The 18,700-nt window shown below is 37.2% G+C and overlaps 3 protein-coding genes across 4 annotated transcripts in view; 1 reads left to right on the top strand and 2 right to left on the bottom strand.

The window, feature by feature from the left end:
• Positions 1-71: 71 nt before the first annotated feature.
• cdcp2 (CUB domain containing protein 2) lies at positions 72-6,186 on the bottom strand (the record flags this gene model as incomplete). The annotated part of the gene is made up of 6 exons (XM_082172142.1): positions 72-1,500; positions 1,694-1,872; positions 3,503-3,856; positions 3,937-4,278; positions 5,507-5,854; positions 6,120-6,186. 6 exons carry the CDS (start codon positions 6,184-6,186, stop codon positions 1,195-1,197), a joined length of 1,596 nt encoding a protein of 531 aa, XP_082028268.1. The 3' UTR covers positions 72-1,194.
• A 1,204-nt stretch (positions 6,187-7,390) lies between these two features.
• mrpl37 (mitochondrial ribosomal protein L37) lies at positions 7,391-17,033 on the top strand. Its single transcript, XM_082172473.1, has 7 exons — positions 7,391-7,898; positions 8,072-8,255; positions 12,278-12,393; positions 13,993-14,178; positions 14,363-14,514; positions 15,203-15,406; positions 16,846-17,033. Exons 1-7 carry the CDS (start codon positions 7,526-7,528, stop codon positions 16,921-16,923), a joined length of 1,293 nt encoding a protein of 430 aa, XP_082028599.1. The 5' UTR covers positions 7,391-7,525; the 3' UTR covers positions 16,924-17,033.
• An 81-nt stretch (positions 17,034-17,114) lies between these two features.
• The window catches only part of ssbp3a (single stranded DNA binding protein 3a), a 32,200-nt gene continuing 30,614 nt past the window's right edge, over positions 17,115-18,700 (bottom strand). For both annotated transcript variants that reach the window (XM_082172477.1, XM_082172478.1), the window contains 2 exons: positions 18,290-18,391; positions 17,115-18,202 (listed from right to left, as the gene is read on the bottom strand). In XM_082172477.1, the coding sequence (XP_082028603.1) occupies positions 18,173-18,202; positions 18,290-18,391 (132 nt within the window). In that variant the 3' untranslated portion in view covers positions 17,115-18,172. The remainder of the gene's footprint in view (positions 18,203-18,289; positions 18,392-18,700) is intronic.

Below are 18,700 nucleotides of genomic sequence, written 5' to 3'. Positions count from 1 at the left end.
ATTGAGATTTTTTTTAATGTTTTTGAAAGAAGTCTCTTATGTTCACAAATGCTGCGTTTATTTGATCAAAGATACAGTAAGAACAGTTATGTTGTGAAATAATATTACAACTTAAATAACTGTTTTCTATTTTAATATATGTAAAATATAATTTATTCCTGTGATGGTAAAGCTGAATTTTCAGCATCACTACTCCAGTCTTCAGTGTCACATGATCCTTCAGAAATCATTCTAATATGATGATTTGCTGCTCAAGAAACATTTCATATTATTATCAGTTTTGCTGCTTCTAGTGTTGTGGTAAAGGTGACACACTACCATTTAAAAGTTTGGGGTAAGGACGATCATTAAAAAAAAAAAGAAATGAGTACTTTTGATTCAAGTGACAGTACAGACATTTATAATAGTTAAAAATATTTCTATTTCAAATAAATTGCTGTTCTTTTAACTTTCTATTCATTAAAGAATCCTGAAAAAATGATCAGTTTTCACAAAAATATTAAGCAGCAACACTGATAATAATACAAATCATTATTCATAATTGAGCACCAGTAATAATTAAGCATCAAATCAGCACATTAGAATGATTTCTGAAGGATCATGTGACACTGAAGACTGGAGTAATGATGCTGAAAATTCAACTTTGCATCACAGGATAAATTACATTAAAATATAAATTTATTTCAAAATGTAATCATATTTCACAAATTTTTTATTGTATTTATACAAAATATGTTTGATCAAATACAAGCAACCTTAGTGAGCATAAGAGACATAAGATTAAAAATCTTAATTTTTCCAAACTGGACCGCCACGGTACATAAAAAAAAGTATAAAAATAGAGATATATCAAGTCCTTATGTATTCATTGTGTGGCGCTCCTATAGACCTTATGTATCCCGCTCGTTGTGTTCAATCTTCCGGTTTGTATTTCCACAGCATGAAGGAACGATCTTACGGATTTATGAATGAACCGCTCGTTTTATAATCTTACCATTCTACTGACATTTGTTATGACATCTGCTTCAAACATAACAATGCTCACGATAACTTTCGTTAATGCTACAATAAGTAAATCCACTTCACCAGCTAATTACTCTTCAACAGCGATGCCATAGAAATATACAGAGCTACTTCAAAAGGAAGTTCGAAGACAAAAGATGGCTGCACGCTTGTTCCTCTGGCGCATAAGGTCTATAGGAGCACCAACCACACAATAGCAATTAACATGAGGATGACAGCGAGAACACAGATACTGATGAAGATGATGTCACTGGTGTCATGCGGTTCACTCTCTTCTTCGACTTTCTTGTTGTTTGATTCCTGGGCCAGGCGGGCCAGTTCATTGAGCCGGATACGTTCCTCAACTGAGATAATGCTGGCCATGGCCACCTTCCTCTGGGCGTCACACTGCACCTCATATTCCTGAATATTCTGCTGCGGCCCGTCAGAGAAGTCGATATAAAGCGAGTTGACGAGCATAGTGATGTTTTGACGTTTCTGCAGAAGATCAGATATGAGGATATGAACTAAGCCATATTTAAAAGCTGCTATAAGAGATACTGTATCAGACATTTGTCAACATCTGAATTAGACCTAGGACCGTCACTGAGAAAAGTGTAGGAAACTAGGGGTGTTTTAAGTGTGGTATCCCCAAAAAAAGAATCTGCACTTGTCTCTTTATCTTATATACCTGTCCAGCAGTTCCACAGTTGACAAAACGGGCTAGAATTTTGTAGGATGTTTCTGTCAGCTGGGCCGAACAGGATGGATTTCCCAGGTACATTTTTTCACGGTCCAGCTGAGGTAAAGCCTGTCTGGAGACCTGAATCTGAAACTCAGTTCGTGTGCAGCTTACATTGACTGGCACCACTGCAACACAAAGACAACAACAAAACATCAACTATTCAGGTTGAGGTCAATGAATATATGATATGGAATGCTGTGTTGGACGAATTTGACAACTCTTTTAGTATTTGTTTTGAGGAATAAATATTTGGGGGAATAAATGCAATTCTGTTACTAAGTAATGAGATAATCTCAGTAATAAATACATTTTAAAATTCTTAATCAACTTTTTTTGGAGTCATAAACTCTATTAGCCCTCATACACACTATGTAACTTTTTGAAAAAATAAAAATAATTATTTAATGAGATAGTCCTTTTTAAACCCATCTTCCAAACCATGAACCCAAATAATACACTTTTGATATTTATAACTGTCGGGGCGGATTTGGCGGGAAATTGCGTACATTCTCTCTCTGCGTAGCATAACGTCGTATATAATCAAAAATTCAAATGTATAATTTTAGGGCTTCGGGTCATTTTGACCATAGATGCTATATATAAACGCTAGATGTCTTATGGCGCAGTCACTTTCGGCATCACCGTTCGGCCATCTTGTCACAGGCAGGCTTAATGTAAAGTGGGTGATCAGCACGCACACAAATCCTCTTATCTCGCTGAAATCTTGACGGATTTACAAACGGTTTGGTTTCTTACAAACGTTATTAACGTGGCTATAATTCCGAATGCTTGAACATGTATGTTATAATTATTCATATATATGCAGTGTCATAACTACATCTCTGACGTTTATAACAAACCAAACCGTTTGAAAATCGGTAGAAAATTGAGCAAGTTATGGCTATTTAAAAGTATATGCACCATTAAACGAGTGAGCGAGCACCCTGTGGTAAGATGGCCGCCACGTACGGACGTCGACCTTAATTGGCCAGCAGCGCGCACGAGACATCTAGCGTTTATATATGATATCTATGATTTTGACCAGCGACGGAAGGATTTCTTACAGGTAAGGGAGGAGAGGATGGATAAAGTTTGTTAAGAAAAATGGACCATGGATAATTTAAAACGGTTGCAAAAACGCATTTATATGTCCATCCGGCTCTCTTAAGATGTCATATATCTGTGAACACTCGACCCACATTCATCATCCGCACGGAGGAGCAGAGCTGAAGCGCAACTAAAACAAGTTTGCAGTATTTTTAACCACTTGAGGGCCAAATACAAAGTGTAGCTCATAACAACAAATATGAGGTAACTCAGTCATTATTATTTATAGTCTACACTCTTTGGTGGTTTCATGAAGAACCTTTCACATCCATAAAACCTTTGCATTCCACAAAAGGTCCTTTATAGTCGAGAAAAGCTCTTCATATTTTTTAAATGTTCTACACAATAAGAAAAAATAGTTCTTTTAAAAACTCAAAGGTTCTTCGGGGAACTATGGCACTGCTGTGAAAAACCCCTTTTGGAACCTTTACTTTCAAGAGTGAACCACTGAAAATATGCGCATGTCATATGAACAACCAGTCAGTATAGGCTATAACTAAAATACTTGCGTCTATTGTATACTGAATGTGTTGAATTCTACTGGGCTGTATGTTTTTGATTCATTAAATAAACCGTAACGTAACATAATTTGGTTCCCAATACTATTTTTAGAAGGATGAATTCAAACTGTGATAAGTGAGCACTCACCTCCTATGTAGGAGGCTGTGAAGCCCTTAAAGGCATTGTTACGGTCAGTGTTGAGAACAACCAATAGTTTATTTCCCTTAGAGGTCAACGATGGAGGCTGTTCACTACCACACCACTGGCCCAACAGAGTGTCAGTCTCGCTGTCCCCATCATACACAGTCACAGAGTCATAGTTGCACATGTCGGTCAGGCTGTTCCGATCCTCAAGCTCCAGAAAGGGAAAAAATAGCTTGACCCTGTATCCGGCCGCTAGAGTGATTGTCCAGTGGCAGTTGATGTTATTGGGGTAGATGTTTGGGAAGTGAGGGCTAGTAAAGTTCCCACTGATATGTTTGAGTATTTGCTGGCACTCTCCTTTAAAAAACAGCAAGATCAAGGATTATACACTTGAAATGTTATTATGATTATGCATCTTGTATGACAACAAGTCTCACCTGAGTAGTAGTAGGCTTTAAAACCTCTCCCTCCGATGTTGAAGTCAGACTTGAAGACCACCAGCAGTTGGTTTGATGTGGTGACGGTGTTGGGAGGTCTCTCATTACCGCAGTAATTGCCCAGGTGATGGTGTTTAACAGTGGGGCCGTCAAAGAGAGCCACATAGTCAAAGTTGCACCCCTCGTTGTTTTCCAACTGAAAGTCGAGAAACACCAGGCTGACTACACTCTGATTGGACACATGTACTGTCCAGGAGCAGTCGGCATTGTTGCTGTAGTCTTGTGGATGACCTGGGCTTGAGATGACTCCTGAAAGACCGGTCAAAACCCCACCGCACATATCTGGTTTAGAGAGAGAAACAAATTAACTGATGTATAAATTCATTTATACAATAACACACAGTGTGTGTGAAAGTGAAAGAGTTTCCTGGATGCATTTTGGGTTATTTGTGACCCAGAAATGATTTCTATTTTTAAAAAAATTGATCAAGTGTTTATGCATGTAAAATGAATATATTTATGTGACTGTTTATATATTTGTGACTGTTTTTGAGGAGTCATGAGTTATAAGTTCAAAGGAATTTAATTAAATCCATTGATTTCAATACTGGTAATTATACGCCGAATACATTCTTATAAATGTTTTATTGAAAAATATTAGAAAACAAGTTCACATAAATATTGATAAAAAATACAGATTTTTCTTGTATCACAGTGGTTTAGCTGTAGTTCATTTAAATTACATTTTACAGTTTGAATTAATCAAAAAGCGGCAAGTTTGTCATAACATGGTAATATGCAAAACTTTGAAATGTTTGCATATTCACTCATTAATGAGAAGATATCAGATACAATATGTTTTTTGATGGAAAATATTATAGGGTTCACCCAAAAATGAAGAAAATATCATTACTCACCCTCATGTTGTTCCAAACCCGTAAGACTTTGTTCAACTTCGAAACACAAATGAAGATCTTTTAAATTAAATCTGAAAGATTTCTGTCCCATTGCCATCCGCAACTACTCCTTTGTCGCTTAAAAAAATTCATAAAGAGATCATAAAACGAATCCATATGAATTGAGCGGTTTAGTCCAAATTTTCTGAAGAGACTTGATCACTTTATATGAGGAACAGATTGAATTTAGGCCTTTATTCCCATATAAATATACTTATAAGTTCACATATACGAAAGTCTTACAGGTTTGGAATGAGAGTGAGTAAATGATGACAGAATTGTAGTTTTTGGGTGAGCTAACCCTTTAAGTTATGACTGTTTTTATGCATTATAAGCATTAAATGGTCATGACAGGAGTTGAAAGATGGGATATAACAAGGTAAGCAATTTCATCACACTCGACTTCTGTTATCAAATATAATGTTGAAGTTTTGTGGCAATACTTCCAAAACAGTGTGTTCTAACCTACAACTCTTGTCCCATAGACTTCCATTCAAAATGGATTACAGCAAACGCAATATTTTTACAAACCGAGGAACAAATCATAATTATTGTCTGTTGTAATGAACTGCATATTGACTGATATTAAAGCAATGTTCAGTTGCACTCCTCACCTTTCCTATAGCCCACAGAGAAACCCTTGCGTGCGACATGGCGGTCTGAATGGAAGATAATGGACATGACGTTCCAGGACGAGCTGAACTGAGGTGGAGACACATCTCCACAGAATTTCCCCAGGAGGTTGCCCTCATCCTCGGATATGCCGTTGTATATCTTGATGTAGTCGTAAGCACAGTCTGTATGGTATTCCAGCTCGAAGTGTTGGAAGGTTAACAGTACGGAAGAGCCTTCTGAGACCACTATCAACCAGGTGCATTCAGTGTTATAAGGGTACAGGCCTGGGAAATTAGGACTTGACACATTGCCACTGCTTGCAGAGAGGATTCCTCCACATTTAACACCTATTCAAATATTACATACAGTTGAATCAAAACCAAAACAACTTACAATGCATTCAAGATTTACATTTGATCAGTATGCGTTACCTAATCAATAACGACTATTGAATGCACTTATGTTTAAGACAAAGATGCACAGGCGCATACTAAAAAACAATCACATAATTAGGAAGCTGCCTTACAAGTTTAAGGAAGAACTGGGGTGTTTACAATGGTACAACATTCATAAGGTGTGCACTTTCACCCATGTGATAGGAAGTCGTCCTACCTTTCTTGGAGGTGACCTTTCCAGCAATGAACAAGACATGAATGAAGACATTTATCCTTAAAACCATGTTGTTTCTTTTAGTATGCAGCATTTAAGTTCTTCTGCACATACTATCCTGCAGGGTTCAGAGAACAGGAGGAATATTAAAGCTCCTCATTCTTTGGACTACTGTCATTCTGGGGAAATTGGATAGGTGGTCCACTCTTTGGCGCTCCAACTAAATTTTAATGAGGACTATCAAATGCACGCAGGTGGCTTGTCGATACACTGTTCGGAGAGAAAGCCATGAAATGTTAATGAGTGTATCGTGCACATTTTAAGTTGATAAGAGGAAGGGACACGCACATGACCACATGTATTACAAGCAGTCTTAATGCTGCGGATGTTTTAAAGTTTAGACACATAAAGTCTACACACTATTATTATATGCAATTCAACAGGGCAAAGCTATGAAATAGACCTTATGATTTTAATAATGGGAATTATTATAAATCTTTTTTTTTTTTAAGTATAGGTTAAAATGGGAGGTTTGGGTATTATTATTCAAACAATACAAAAACAGGACTTACTTTTTTTTATATATTAAAACAAGACGGTGATACAAGAACAAATAATAAAGACACACACAAAAAAAGAATCATTAAAAAATATTATACTTTATATTTTGTTCCATGTTACATATTGATTTAAAACCACCAAATGGCACACATTTTTAAAATTATATTATATAATACATTACATTATATTATATTAAAACAATCGAAGCAGACTTTCAAAAACTTTTTATTTTACAAATATGTTGATACGCTGATACAAGAACAAATAATAAATACAAATAAAAAGACAAATAAAAAAAAGAATCTTTAAAAAATATTATACTTTATATTTGGTTACATAGGCCTATATGATTTCAAAACCACCAAATGGCACACAAATATTACGGTTTATATTATATTATGTTATATTATATTATATTATATTATATTATATTATATTTAAAAAGTTTCCAAGAAGACTTTCAAAAACTTTTTATTTTACAAATATTTTTGTTACACATAAATTACATTTAAACACCACCAACACCCAGTTATGTTGGAATGGCAAGAAAATAGGTTTAGATAGATTTATATTATGAATATTATATTATATTAAGAACACAGATCAGTGGCTTTGAGTCCGCTGCAATTTCAGACCTGAAAACCTGCACTGATCAATAGATGGCAGTGATGACGCGTAATCAACACGACATTCACTGACTCCAGAAGAAGACACTCACAGCGTGACGTCACACAATCATGGCCGCCTCCTGAGTGTAACGAGAAAATGTCATAGCGACGAGCATCATTGTATAGTTGTTTTTTGGCTAATATATACATTTTAGACATCTGTTGTATACTTTTGGTAAAATGTTTAACGCAACAGTGCAACGAATAAGGACACCGGCATTTAAAATAACTAAAAACTGCAAATCAAAAGACTGTCATAGTGTCCTCTACATGATTCCTCATGGACGTCGCTTCTTGTCCACCAGCTCTTGTTTATATGGGAAGATTCTTCCGAGGAAAAAACCTCGGGTGGTCCACGAAATAGCCGGGCTGGAGCCGATCACTTATGCTGACAGGATGCACTTTGTACCTGGACTGGCAAAGCCTAGGTTTCCTCCCTGGGACCGTGGATGGAAAGACCCGAGTCACTATACGTCCCCTAAACTAGAAGACATGCCTCTGCATAAAGACAAACCCTGTTACATGTTTAATCAGAGGACGAATGTGCTGGAAGGTAGTGATAGTTTTTTCTGTGTGTTGTTGTGGGTGAAAATTGGGAAAATTAAGTTATTTCATTTTTCTCTCTCACGATAACAGTGTATAGACACACATTTATATATATATATATAAACTTTGGTTTGATATGTGTGTAACAGCGTATAATATATGATTGTGATCTGTTTGTAGGTGTTCGACAAGCCCTCTGGCTCAGTAAGTCAGTCATCATTAAAGGTTTACCTGCTCAGATTCTCGCCCTGGCTGAAGATCCAGCCAATCAGATTGAGAATCAAGATGAGAGAGTACAGGACGCCATTAAAAACTCCAGGCTGTGGGACACTACAGAACCCCGGCCTCCCAGAGAGAGGTTCTGGTGGGTACCCTGTCCTCATTTCTGATCACACTTCTATAGTGTCTAGAAACAAGACTTCTTTAATAAAATGGTCTTGTCATAAATGCAACTTCTTAATTAGCAACTGATCATAAAATCGCTAGACAGCCTATCAAGACACTAGCAGCTTTTTCATTAAACCAGAACACATTCACTCCACTGACCTTTTTTTATCAGTACATTTTTGTAGAGTTGTTGAGCTTGTATTATTGCTGAGAAGCCCAACAACATTTTTTGTATTTTACATAATTTCTTACTGCTAATTATTTCCGAATTACTTGCTTCACACAAAAATGGAAATTGTCATAATTGTAACAATTTACTCTAACAAAAGTGAGTTGAAACACAAAAGAATATATTTTTAATATTCTATCTTAATTTCTGTACATCTATTGTCCAACCAAAATTTTTAAGCTTCAAAATGTTCATTAAGACATTGTAATCCTTATGATTTGAGCAGTTTCATATATGCTGTATATGGTGAATAGATTTAATTTATTCACATATAAACATTGATCAGTGCACATCCAATATTGTAATCGGAAGCTCAAACATGCTTGTTTGGCGTGTGAGAACCAATCAGGTTTGTTCTCATGTGTCAAGCAAGAATGTTAATTAGCAAGTTACAGAAACAAAACCTAACAGTTATTTTTGTTTACTGTTAGCACAAATTAAATGATAGAAACTACGGGGTGGGACATAATATCGATAGGGCAATATATCGTTGTCCTTGTCCGTGCGATACGAGAATCGATACGTTAGCGCCAAAAATTTATATTTTAATTAATAAAATAAGGCTCTCTAAACAGATTTCCCTGCTCCCAGTGTTGCTACTTCATGGCTACTCAAGGTAGCGCTCAACACATGAATGATGGAAACCTGAACATAATTATCTAGCCTGAGATAAAGAGGTTTTTAATGGGATGGCGGACAGCAGTGTGACTAAAATAATAGATGCCCCAGCCACATTTAAGTCCAAAGTCTGGACCCACTTCAGTTTTTATAACATTTATGTGGATAAAACTAATAGACATCTTTGATGCTCTTCACCGAGCGCTTACACAGATACACACGGGACAGTTTTAAAGCAGGCGTCTATCAGCGGAAAGCCTGCTTTCAAACGCTCCCGTGTGTATCTGTGTAAGCGCTCAGAGCGTCAAAGATGTCTATTTACAACATGTTTTTGAAGCGTTGATCATTGTAGCCAATCACAGACATAATGGCCAATCAGATGTTTAAGAATCCGTTCAACAGTGCTCAAAATGCTAGGGAGAAATGCTGGTATCGTCACATTATTAAAAAATTTAAATACCCAAGTTGGTACCTTTGACAACACTATTCTCAGTTTGTTTTTAAAGAAAGCTGGTAAACACTGAGATGTTCCCAGAGAGGTTGGTACATTTTGAAATGTACCAGGTTTATATAAAACTAGATGTACCGCATGGCGGTACAAAATATGACCGCCGCTCAGGCCTGCACTGGCTTTCCACAAAAATAAATGACGTGGAGCAATTTGGCTGTATTGCGTGTTTATGTATATACCTAAAAAAAGTAGTAGTATGTGCATGTGTGTGTGTGTGTGTGTGTGTGTGTGTGTCTGTGCGTGTATGTATGCGTGCGTACATGTGTGTGCGCGTGTGTGTTTGTGTGTGTGTCTGTGCATGTGGATTTGTATGTGTGTGTATGGGTGTGTGTCTGTGCGTGTGGATGTCAGTGTGTGTGCATGCTTGCGTTTGTTTGTATTCCTGCATGTGTGTGTGTGACAGTATCATCCTAAACCAACAACCCTTCGCTCAACACCACCATCTACAGGCCGATGAGTGTACAGTCACTAAATGTGCACATAAATGAATTTATTTTATACCCCCCCATGGATGAAATTCTACAAAACTTAGCAGAGCATACCCCCAGAGGATGTCAAGTTAATCACACACATGAAATATGGTGCAGTTCTGAACATCTCAACTGAAGATAGGGGCGATTAAAGCAGAATAATATTGCATTTTCATTTTTTATGGGAGGGGCGCAAATCACAAATGAGTGATTATGGGCTAGGTTGATGTGGGCCCTTAAGACCAACATACTATAAAAATGTCTTCATCCTCTGTGCCACGGTTCAGGTAGTTATTTAGGAAAAACTGCATTTTTTGGGGTTTGGGGGGGCCCAGCGCGGGGGGGGGGGGGGGGGGGGGGGAGTGGCCCCCGGGGACCAAACGAAATTTTTCCGTAAAAGTCTAGTGGGGCTACATGCCTACCAAATTTCATGTTCCCCGGTGTTTCGGTGTCCCTGGTATCGTTGACGAAAAATTCAGTAGATGACGGGGAAAAAAACAAAAAAAAACTTTGACAATCCCTATATGACCGCTTTCGCTAGCTACGCTAGCGGCGGTCATAATAAGTTGATAAGCAGGTAAATATGTCAGTTAACACACAAAGACAATTTTAAGCTTTTAAAAAGTATAAGCATTAAATGTGTAATTCACTTAAAATGTTACATTTAATTTACTTTTTGTGCTGTTTTCTAACAGTTTGGACTTTAATAAAGAGAGAAAACCTGCACTTAACCTTTTCACGGGCATTTTGTTTTGATAGTTAGACCGCTATCATAGGATTTTCTGTAGATGTAGCTGAGACTGGAGTTTAGTTTGTGTTGTTGACACTTTTTAAAAATATATATATTACATTTTTTTTAATTTCTGCATGCACTTCAAAAGGATGAGATTCACGCTGGGATTGATACAGAAAAACTGACATAATTGTTACTGTTCATATCATTGTGTATACAAGCGCTGAGGAAGATCCACAGCTGAAATTCAGACGTTGTAAAAGGCATTTGGTTTCCATCACAAGCTGTTAGTGGTAGACCAATCACAACAGACTGACTGAGCCATCCGACCAATCAGAGCAGAGCAGACTCTCGGACAAGTGGGGTTTAGAGAAGTGATGCTACAATGTATATAATGAGAAAATTTGTGTTTTCTTTTTTCCTTTTCTTTTTTTTTTACTTGAATGCATGTTAACAAAAAAAACCATAATAATTCAAGTAACCTCCCAGATTTGATTTTTATTTTGTCTTCAAAAACAAAACAAAAAAAACTCCAGTTAAACCGGAAATTAGCGTAAGCTCGCTATGTAAACAATCACAGTTGTCCTTTTTGTGGTGTTTAGGTGAGGGTAAATCTGGTATGTTATAGGCAGGTGGAACAGTGTATGGTGCAACTGAATAAACACTTGTTTTATAGGGGCCTGCTGGGTTTCATTTAAAATAATGTAAGTGAATATATTATTATGAATATAATTTTATCTCAATTAAAATGCAAAAAAACATACAATTCCAGTTTTGGTGAATAATATAATATTCTTGTTCTAGTTTAAGATAGGCATGTTTAATAGCATTATATAGATAGTCAGCCATATATCACAAATGTACCATGGAAGCATTGCTACCATAAACATGCAGCTCATTCTGTCCATCTCTGCACTGTAAACAGACCCGCGGCTGAATGAAGCGCACACGGCAGCTACTGTCCCCTCTAACCCAGCGCTTCATAATTGGCTCAACAGCTTCAATATGGAAGGTGGCATTTGGCCCGGTCCGCGGCGCTCTGATGGAGTGTTGAATTTAATGACGGTCATTAAACACGGGCCGGTCTGCATTCCCAGCAGGCAGCGGCTCTGTAAAGCCTTTATTAATTAATACTGCTCCTGGGAGGTCTGCCATTCATAAGAGCCTCTTTGATATCTCTCATCTCCCCGGTTAAAGTCTGCCCTTTGGTGGCTGTTTTATCTCCCAACTACTGCTGGCCCTTAACATTTTCCTTCTCACAAAAACCCGTCACAGCACGAGCACGAAAAGGCCATATTGACATTGACACGAAGTGACATTACACTCGGGAACATACGTTTGGTGAATTGGGAATGTTCTCGTTCTGTTCTGTATGAAGCATCAAATGGGTAAAAGAAGGTGTTTTATGTGGTAAACAGTATTTTATTTTCCTCTACAGTCCCTCGCTCTTGCACAGACTGCTTCACCTGTGTGACGGCCTGCAGGTCATGCGTCCTGAGCTGGCCAAGAGGATTCTTGCTGAGAAATACAGTTTGGCAGCGACCTGGAGGAGAGGTGGGTGTATATATGTCTTCTCTTCAGTCTGAGTCTAGATTTTTGCATTTAGGTGCATTTATGCACATCTTCTGCTATTAGTAGTAAGTAGTCGACCAAATATTGTTTTTATTTTTTAAATGGCCAATATGGATGTATACATACACAGACTAATGTTCAGAAGTTTAGGAAAGATAAGATAAAAAAAAAAAATTAAATACAGTAAAAATTGTGTAAATTGTTTAAAAAAGAAAGAAAAATAACTGTCCTAATTTAATATATTGTAAAATGTAATTTATTCATGTGATCAAAGCTGAATTTTCAGCAGCATTACTCCAGTCTTCAGTGTCACATGATCCTTCAGAAATCATAATATCATGATTTGCTGCTCAAGAAACATTTCTGATTATCATTGATGAAATAAATTTTTTTGTGTGTGAAAACAAAGTAAAAAAAAAGTTTTTGGGGGGGTGGGTTATTTGATGAAATGGAAACAGCATTTATATGAAATATAAATATTTTAAGATAATTGTCTTTAATGTAATTACTTATGATTTTTAACAGGTCTTTGCTAAAAAAAAAAAGTATTACGCTATAACATTTGGTTTTAAAATGGCATACAGAGAATAATGATCGCAAATGAGATGTACAAAAAATTGTGGGAATTTAATGCACACATTTTTACACAATGTTTACTCGTTTATAATGTTTACTCATTAAAAACAAATTTCACTGGGCACAAATTTGATATTGATACCACAGGGAAAAACTGCCATTTAGATTATTTTCAATATTATCTCATAATTTGGCAGCATGTATATTAGGCTGCTGTCCCTTTAAGACCTGACTCACGGACCCATTATAGTTACTCATGCGTTTTCTTTCTCAACTGTTTACATTCACTTTAAAACACAACTGACTGTAGGATACAATTATGTTTGGAGAATAAATGTACTGTTTTGTCAATCCGAAAGAGAAAATAAAAAGTGTCAATCATAAAAAACACACGATAACTGACTTTTACGTGAATACTCGCCAAGACCGGCATTTTGACATTTTGTGTGTATTTGACTGTTTAAGTGCAATAAGCAGCGGGGGGAAAAAAGTCAATTTAGTACTGAGAGGAGGTTTTATGTGCGTGCATTTTGGGTGTGAGCAGAAAGTCTGTGGGAATGAGTAAAATTATGCCACGCCGAAATTCCAAGCCCTGTAACACCAACAATGTTCATCCAGAGCAAATTAAACGAGTGAGGGAGTTTGTGTGATCATGAGGGAGCGAGAAAGCACAGCTGGAATCGTGTGTCTATTCTGCCAAAAATTTGTATTGGAAGTGTTCTAGATATTTCAGTATCGATATAAAAACGATATCACTAAATTGCACTTAGTTTATTATTTCAGATGCCTTTTCAAAAGACAATTGAAAAATGTATATATTATATATAAAATTCAACCTGCCAAAGTGGCTAGTAGGAGTGACTGGATTACGCATTTGGTGGATTGCCGGGTGTTAATGTCAAGCCCTGCTTTATTTTATTTTATTGAAAACGCTGTGTGTAGATCAAAACCGGGGAAGAGGCTACCACTTCTGTTTCTTACTCTGCAAAACTCATCTGTTTCCAGGAGAGGACGTGTTCCAGGTCAGAGGTCAGAACGGGTTGCTGTTGAACTCCATGACCCCTGTACCTGTGTTGGCTGGAGAGGAGCAGATCCAGAGCACTGCTGATCAGGCTCTGGAGACCTTCTACCCCATCGCGCCCACCATCGACCTGCAGCGCACACACATCTACCAGGAGAAGAACGACACAGGTCAGCCGCTGGCTTCATTCGCACTCACTCACAGCGAGTTCCTGAAACAAAGCGACTGGAACGCATTAATTACAGCTGTCAATCAGTCAGTGTTCCTGTGTTTAAATCATGCCTAGTTTGAGATCATGTCCACGTTATGGGAATAAGAAGTATTGGCTGTTCATTGCTTGTTTCCTTTCGCCAGGTTTCAGAGAGGGCTATCCGTACCCTCATGCCCACACTCTCTTCCTGATGGAGATGGGAAACACCCCAAAGCTCTTCCCTGAGCAGCTCCGTGCCAAGATGGTAATGTTCGCCTTTGGAAACGCGCTGGCCCGAGCACAGGCCCTGTATGGGGTAAGATCCTTACATCTTTAAAAGATTCATTAGAACTATTGATTAGGGCTGGACAAAATATTGAGTGTTTACGATGTACACCACTGTTTTTTTATTATATTTATTTTAGAATTATATATTGAATAATTTAGAATTATATATATATATTTAAAGTAAATACTATTATTCGGCAAGGATGCATTAAGCTGACCAAAAGTTACCAAGATTGTACAGTTGTAAAAAATAATAATAATAATAATTAGGTCAAAGAAATGCTGTTCTTTTGTACTTTTGTACTTTTTCATCAAAGAAGAAAAAAACGGAATCATTCCACAGAGCCGTGTAATAATATTATATAATATTAATTGCAAGTTCAAACTGTTTCAGTGAATTGACTGAAAACTGGTTCAGCAAATAGTTTTCAGCATTACTAAAATATGTTTTCAGAAATCTCAAAATGGCATTTTTATTAGTTAAAAATGCGTGTAGCTAAATAGTGTCGTTTGTTACTGTTTGGTTATATTGGTGCATAAATAAACATATTTCTAGATCACCCATCCTTGTGTTTATTAGAGAAAAACATGTCAATGATATTCCTTGATTGTTTACTGTACTTACTCCTTGCATTAATTGACATTACTTGAGTTTGTCAATAATAACAAAGCAAAAAAGGAAGTTTACAGACAGATGTCCTCTGGTCTTCCTGCAGAAAGAGCCCAGAGTTCTGGAGAAGCCCATCGTGGTGCAGAGTGTGGCCACTAACGGCCGTCTCTTCCAGTTCGTGGTGTTTCAGCTCAACACCACTGACCTGCAGTCCGACAGCGGAGTGAAGAATCTGGTGTGGGTGGACGAGGACCAGCCTCTCTACGGGTTTGCCAAGGTCTGGCCTTTTATCAAGAAGAAAGTCGTCAAGGTAAATATACGAGTTCGTTCAGATACATTTACTTTGTCCATCAAAATAGCATTATATGGACTTCCAACGGTTTTGAAGAGATCAGAGGTTAAAATGTATTTTAACACTATTCTTCAGCAGTACAAGCACAACCTTTTGTTGTGTTCTCACCATTTCTTGAACTGTGCAGTTTGATGCAGGTCAGTGTGTTATGTGGCCATACAGTTTTTATCATGTTGTAGAGAAATTACACCGTTAAAACATCACGTCTGACACGTAAGAGAGGTATAACATAAAACAAGTTACCACTGCAAAACATCCTGGTAGGTCGGGTTGATCAACTTGTTATTTTTTACTGTCATTATCAGACTTGGACTTACATTAATACATGAAAACTGCCAAAGTTACAGGAGTGTTCATGAAGCCTCTGGAACCTTTTTCCTTTTTCCATTACATTACATTTCCAACACATGCTCTAAGTGGTAGACCAATCACAACAGACTGGGGCCGGCTGACTAATCAGAGCAGACTGTGCTTTTCTAAAGGCGAAAGAAAGAAACTAAAACCATTTAGTCCACTTAGGTGAAAACAGGTGCTGCAAGAATGTACATTATAAGAATAATTTTTTTTAACATTAAATCCTGTAAAGTTATTTTAGTAGATCCCCTGAACAACGTTATGAACCTTTAAATGGGCAAAATAGAGGCCCTTTAATACTTTTATTCAGCAAGGATGCTGATTGTGTCAGTAAAGACATTTACAGTGTTACAAAATATTTCAAATAACTGCTATTCTTTTGAACTTTCTATTCATCAACTAATCCTGAAAAAAATGTGTCATGGTTTATACAAAAATATTAAGCAGCTCAACTGTTTTCAACATTGGTAATAATAATAAATGTTTCCTAAGCTGTAAATCAACATATTAGAGTGATTTCTGAAGGATCATGTGACACTGAAGACTGGAATAATGATCATCACAGGAATAACTTAAATTTTAAAATATATTCAAATAGAAAACATTTATTTTAAATTGCAATATTATTTCACAATATTACTGTTTTTACTGTATTTTTTACTGTATTTTGATCAAATAAATGCAGCCTTGGTGAGCAGAAGAGTCATCCGTCAAAAACTGTGTGGCCTCTCCATCAAAAATGTGAACTTCAGTTAATGCCAAGTTTCTTATTTTTGGTTAAACATTGAGTTATGTATTTGTTTTGACTGTCTTCGGCGAGTTGTGCTGTGCACTGCAGAAAGCCTCCATTTATTTTGGTTTACAAAGAAACATTACCTGCTTTGAAAGTCCTGACCAATACTTGGAATGCTGTGGTCAACAAATCCGAATTCCAGTAATTGAGTTGTGAAATATAAGAAAGTGGTGTGAAGTTTTCTGTTTTGTGTGACCTCAGTCGTTATTGTTGGTTTGCTGACTGAACATGTCGTGCTCTTCATTTGTAGGTCCCTGCTGGTTTGTCAGGATATCAGCCTAACACTTTCAAGAAGTTCCTGGCGCTCTACCTACATGGAGCAGCGTGAACAGACCAAAGCACCTCTGCCAAAATTATCACCACACTTCAATATCTCATTAAAATCCCATAAATGGAAAATAAATAACTCTGAATAAAATGTTGTGAATTAAGTCTAAACATGACTGTTCCTTTGAATGTCTCATATCTAATATTGATATATGTTTATTTGCAGAAGACATGAAACCGAAACACGAGTGGTATGAACTGAAAAATAATTTAATCATAAAAATTACACAAGTCATTTTACTGCGTCTTCCAAAGAACATAATGTACATCGTAAAGGCTAAACAACATGGTGTAACAGGGTCACGAGTGGCCATAGAGCATCATGACAGACTAGAGAAAACTTTAAAAGATATATAGTCAAATAACTGTCCTTTGGGTGTTTGCCGCACGTCTTCAACTGTGCCTAAAAGCAAACAGCAATGGGTCAGAAACACAATATAACAGCACAAAGACAATGAAAACTAAGCCAGTGTGAAAAGATGCAGTGTTATATGATAAAGTGTTGTTGCGTTTGGCTGAACTGCCATCCAAAAATAATCTCACGTCATCTGAGGTTACCATTAAAAAGTGGAAAATGCCATGAATGTCTCATTACAAAAGGCTTCTGCAGTAAAATCTACTGTTATAAAACAACAAGACATGAAACCAAAGAAAACAAAATGTTAATTTAGCTAACAATCCATTGCATTCCCAAGTATGCGATGAAAGGAAGGACAGCAGATTTGCTTGCGATTCCCATTGGTGCATATCATCAAATCCGCTGTAGCCAAAACTGTTCCTCTGGATTAAGTCATTTTCAAGGAAGCCATTACAGTGCGATGAACTTGTTGCGAAGCTTTTTAAGAGATCAGAGACTAGATCCTAAAATACTCTAATGGAATGTTACACAGACGCTGTAGAAGAAGCACATGGTATTCTGCACTACATCCACAGTGTGAATATCGTCACGGTCCCGACGGTTTGACATCCATCTAACAAAAAGAGGCAAATTTATCTCGGTCTTGTCCTGTGTGGGCTTCTATGTTAAAATGATACGAAAATATTAAAGTGGTTTAAAATGAGGGAGCTCCCATCTCAGACAGGTCCTTCCTGGAAAGCAGATTTCATCTGTCCGTGCTGAAATCAGGAGCATGCACCTCATCCAGAGCTGCGGTGGGATTTGGTTCTCGTAGATGTGTGAGATTAGACTCACTCTGGTCCCTGGTCTTTGAGACACCTACATATGGCGTCTTGGAGCTGAAGCTCGTCCTTCACACACTCATTGTCATCGTCGGCGAGTACTGAAGAGAGATAAGAACCATTGATTTAGACAGAAGCCCATAAATTCATCGTTATCATGTCATGTGTTCGTGTGTGCTGGCGCTCACGCTTTCATTTTGGAACGAGTGAAGGAAGCTTCCACCCAGTTCACTGTCGTCTCGTGGCGTTCCTGGTGGGTTACTCATGCCACTCAGGTTATTAGGGGAGTTCTGAGATTGTAAAGAACAAACACCAAGATGTCAGTCGGTGGTATCCGTCATTATAAAACGGATTGTTCCGATCCTTCATAATGATCAAAGCCGTTGTAAAACACTCTATAAACAAACACGTGTGACCTCATTACATCAGTATAACTGTTCTTTGTTTTGCTTGGCAACCATTCTGCTGTATGTCTGAGATGGAATGTTTTTTTTTTAGGATAAAATGTGTAATTATAGGCATTTGACATATTTAAAAGCCATCATTACCGAGATTAAGTAGGCCTAAATGATGAGTCTTGAGTTTTGTTTAGAATTTTT

This window comes from Leuciscus leuciscus, assembly GCF_965113295.1.
Source record: "Leuciscus leuciscus genome assembly, chromosome: 6".
In the NCBI taxonomy this organism is placed as follows: Eukaryota; Metazoa; Chordata; class Actinopteri; order Cypriniformes; family Leuciscidae; genus Leuciscus; species Leuciscus leuciscus.
Note: the sequence above shows the minus strand (reverse complement) of the source record. Positions and strands in the feature narration are given on the sequence as shown.

What these genes read in the sequence shown, in the direction of transcription:
- mrpl37 (XM_082172473.1), top strand. Translation starts at nt 7,526, where the DNA reads ATGTTTAACGCAACAGTGCAACGAATAAGGACACCGGCATTTAAAATA. An exon ending in GAGGACGAATGTGCTGGAAG is followed by an intron (nt 7,899 to 8,071) that starts GTAGTGATAGTT and finishes ATCTGTTTGTAG; the next exon opens with GTGTTCGACAAGCCCTCTGG. An exon ending in GGCAGCGACCTGGAGGAGAG is followed by an intron (nt 12,394 to 13,992) that starts GTGGGTGTATAT and finishes ATCTGTTTCCAG; the next exon opens with GAGAGGACGTGTTCCAGGTC.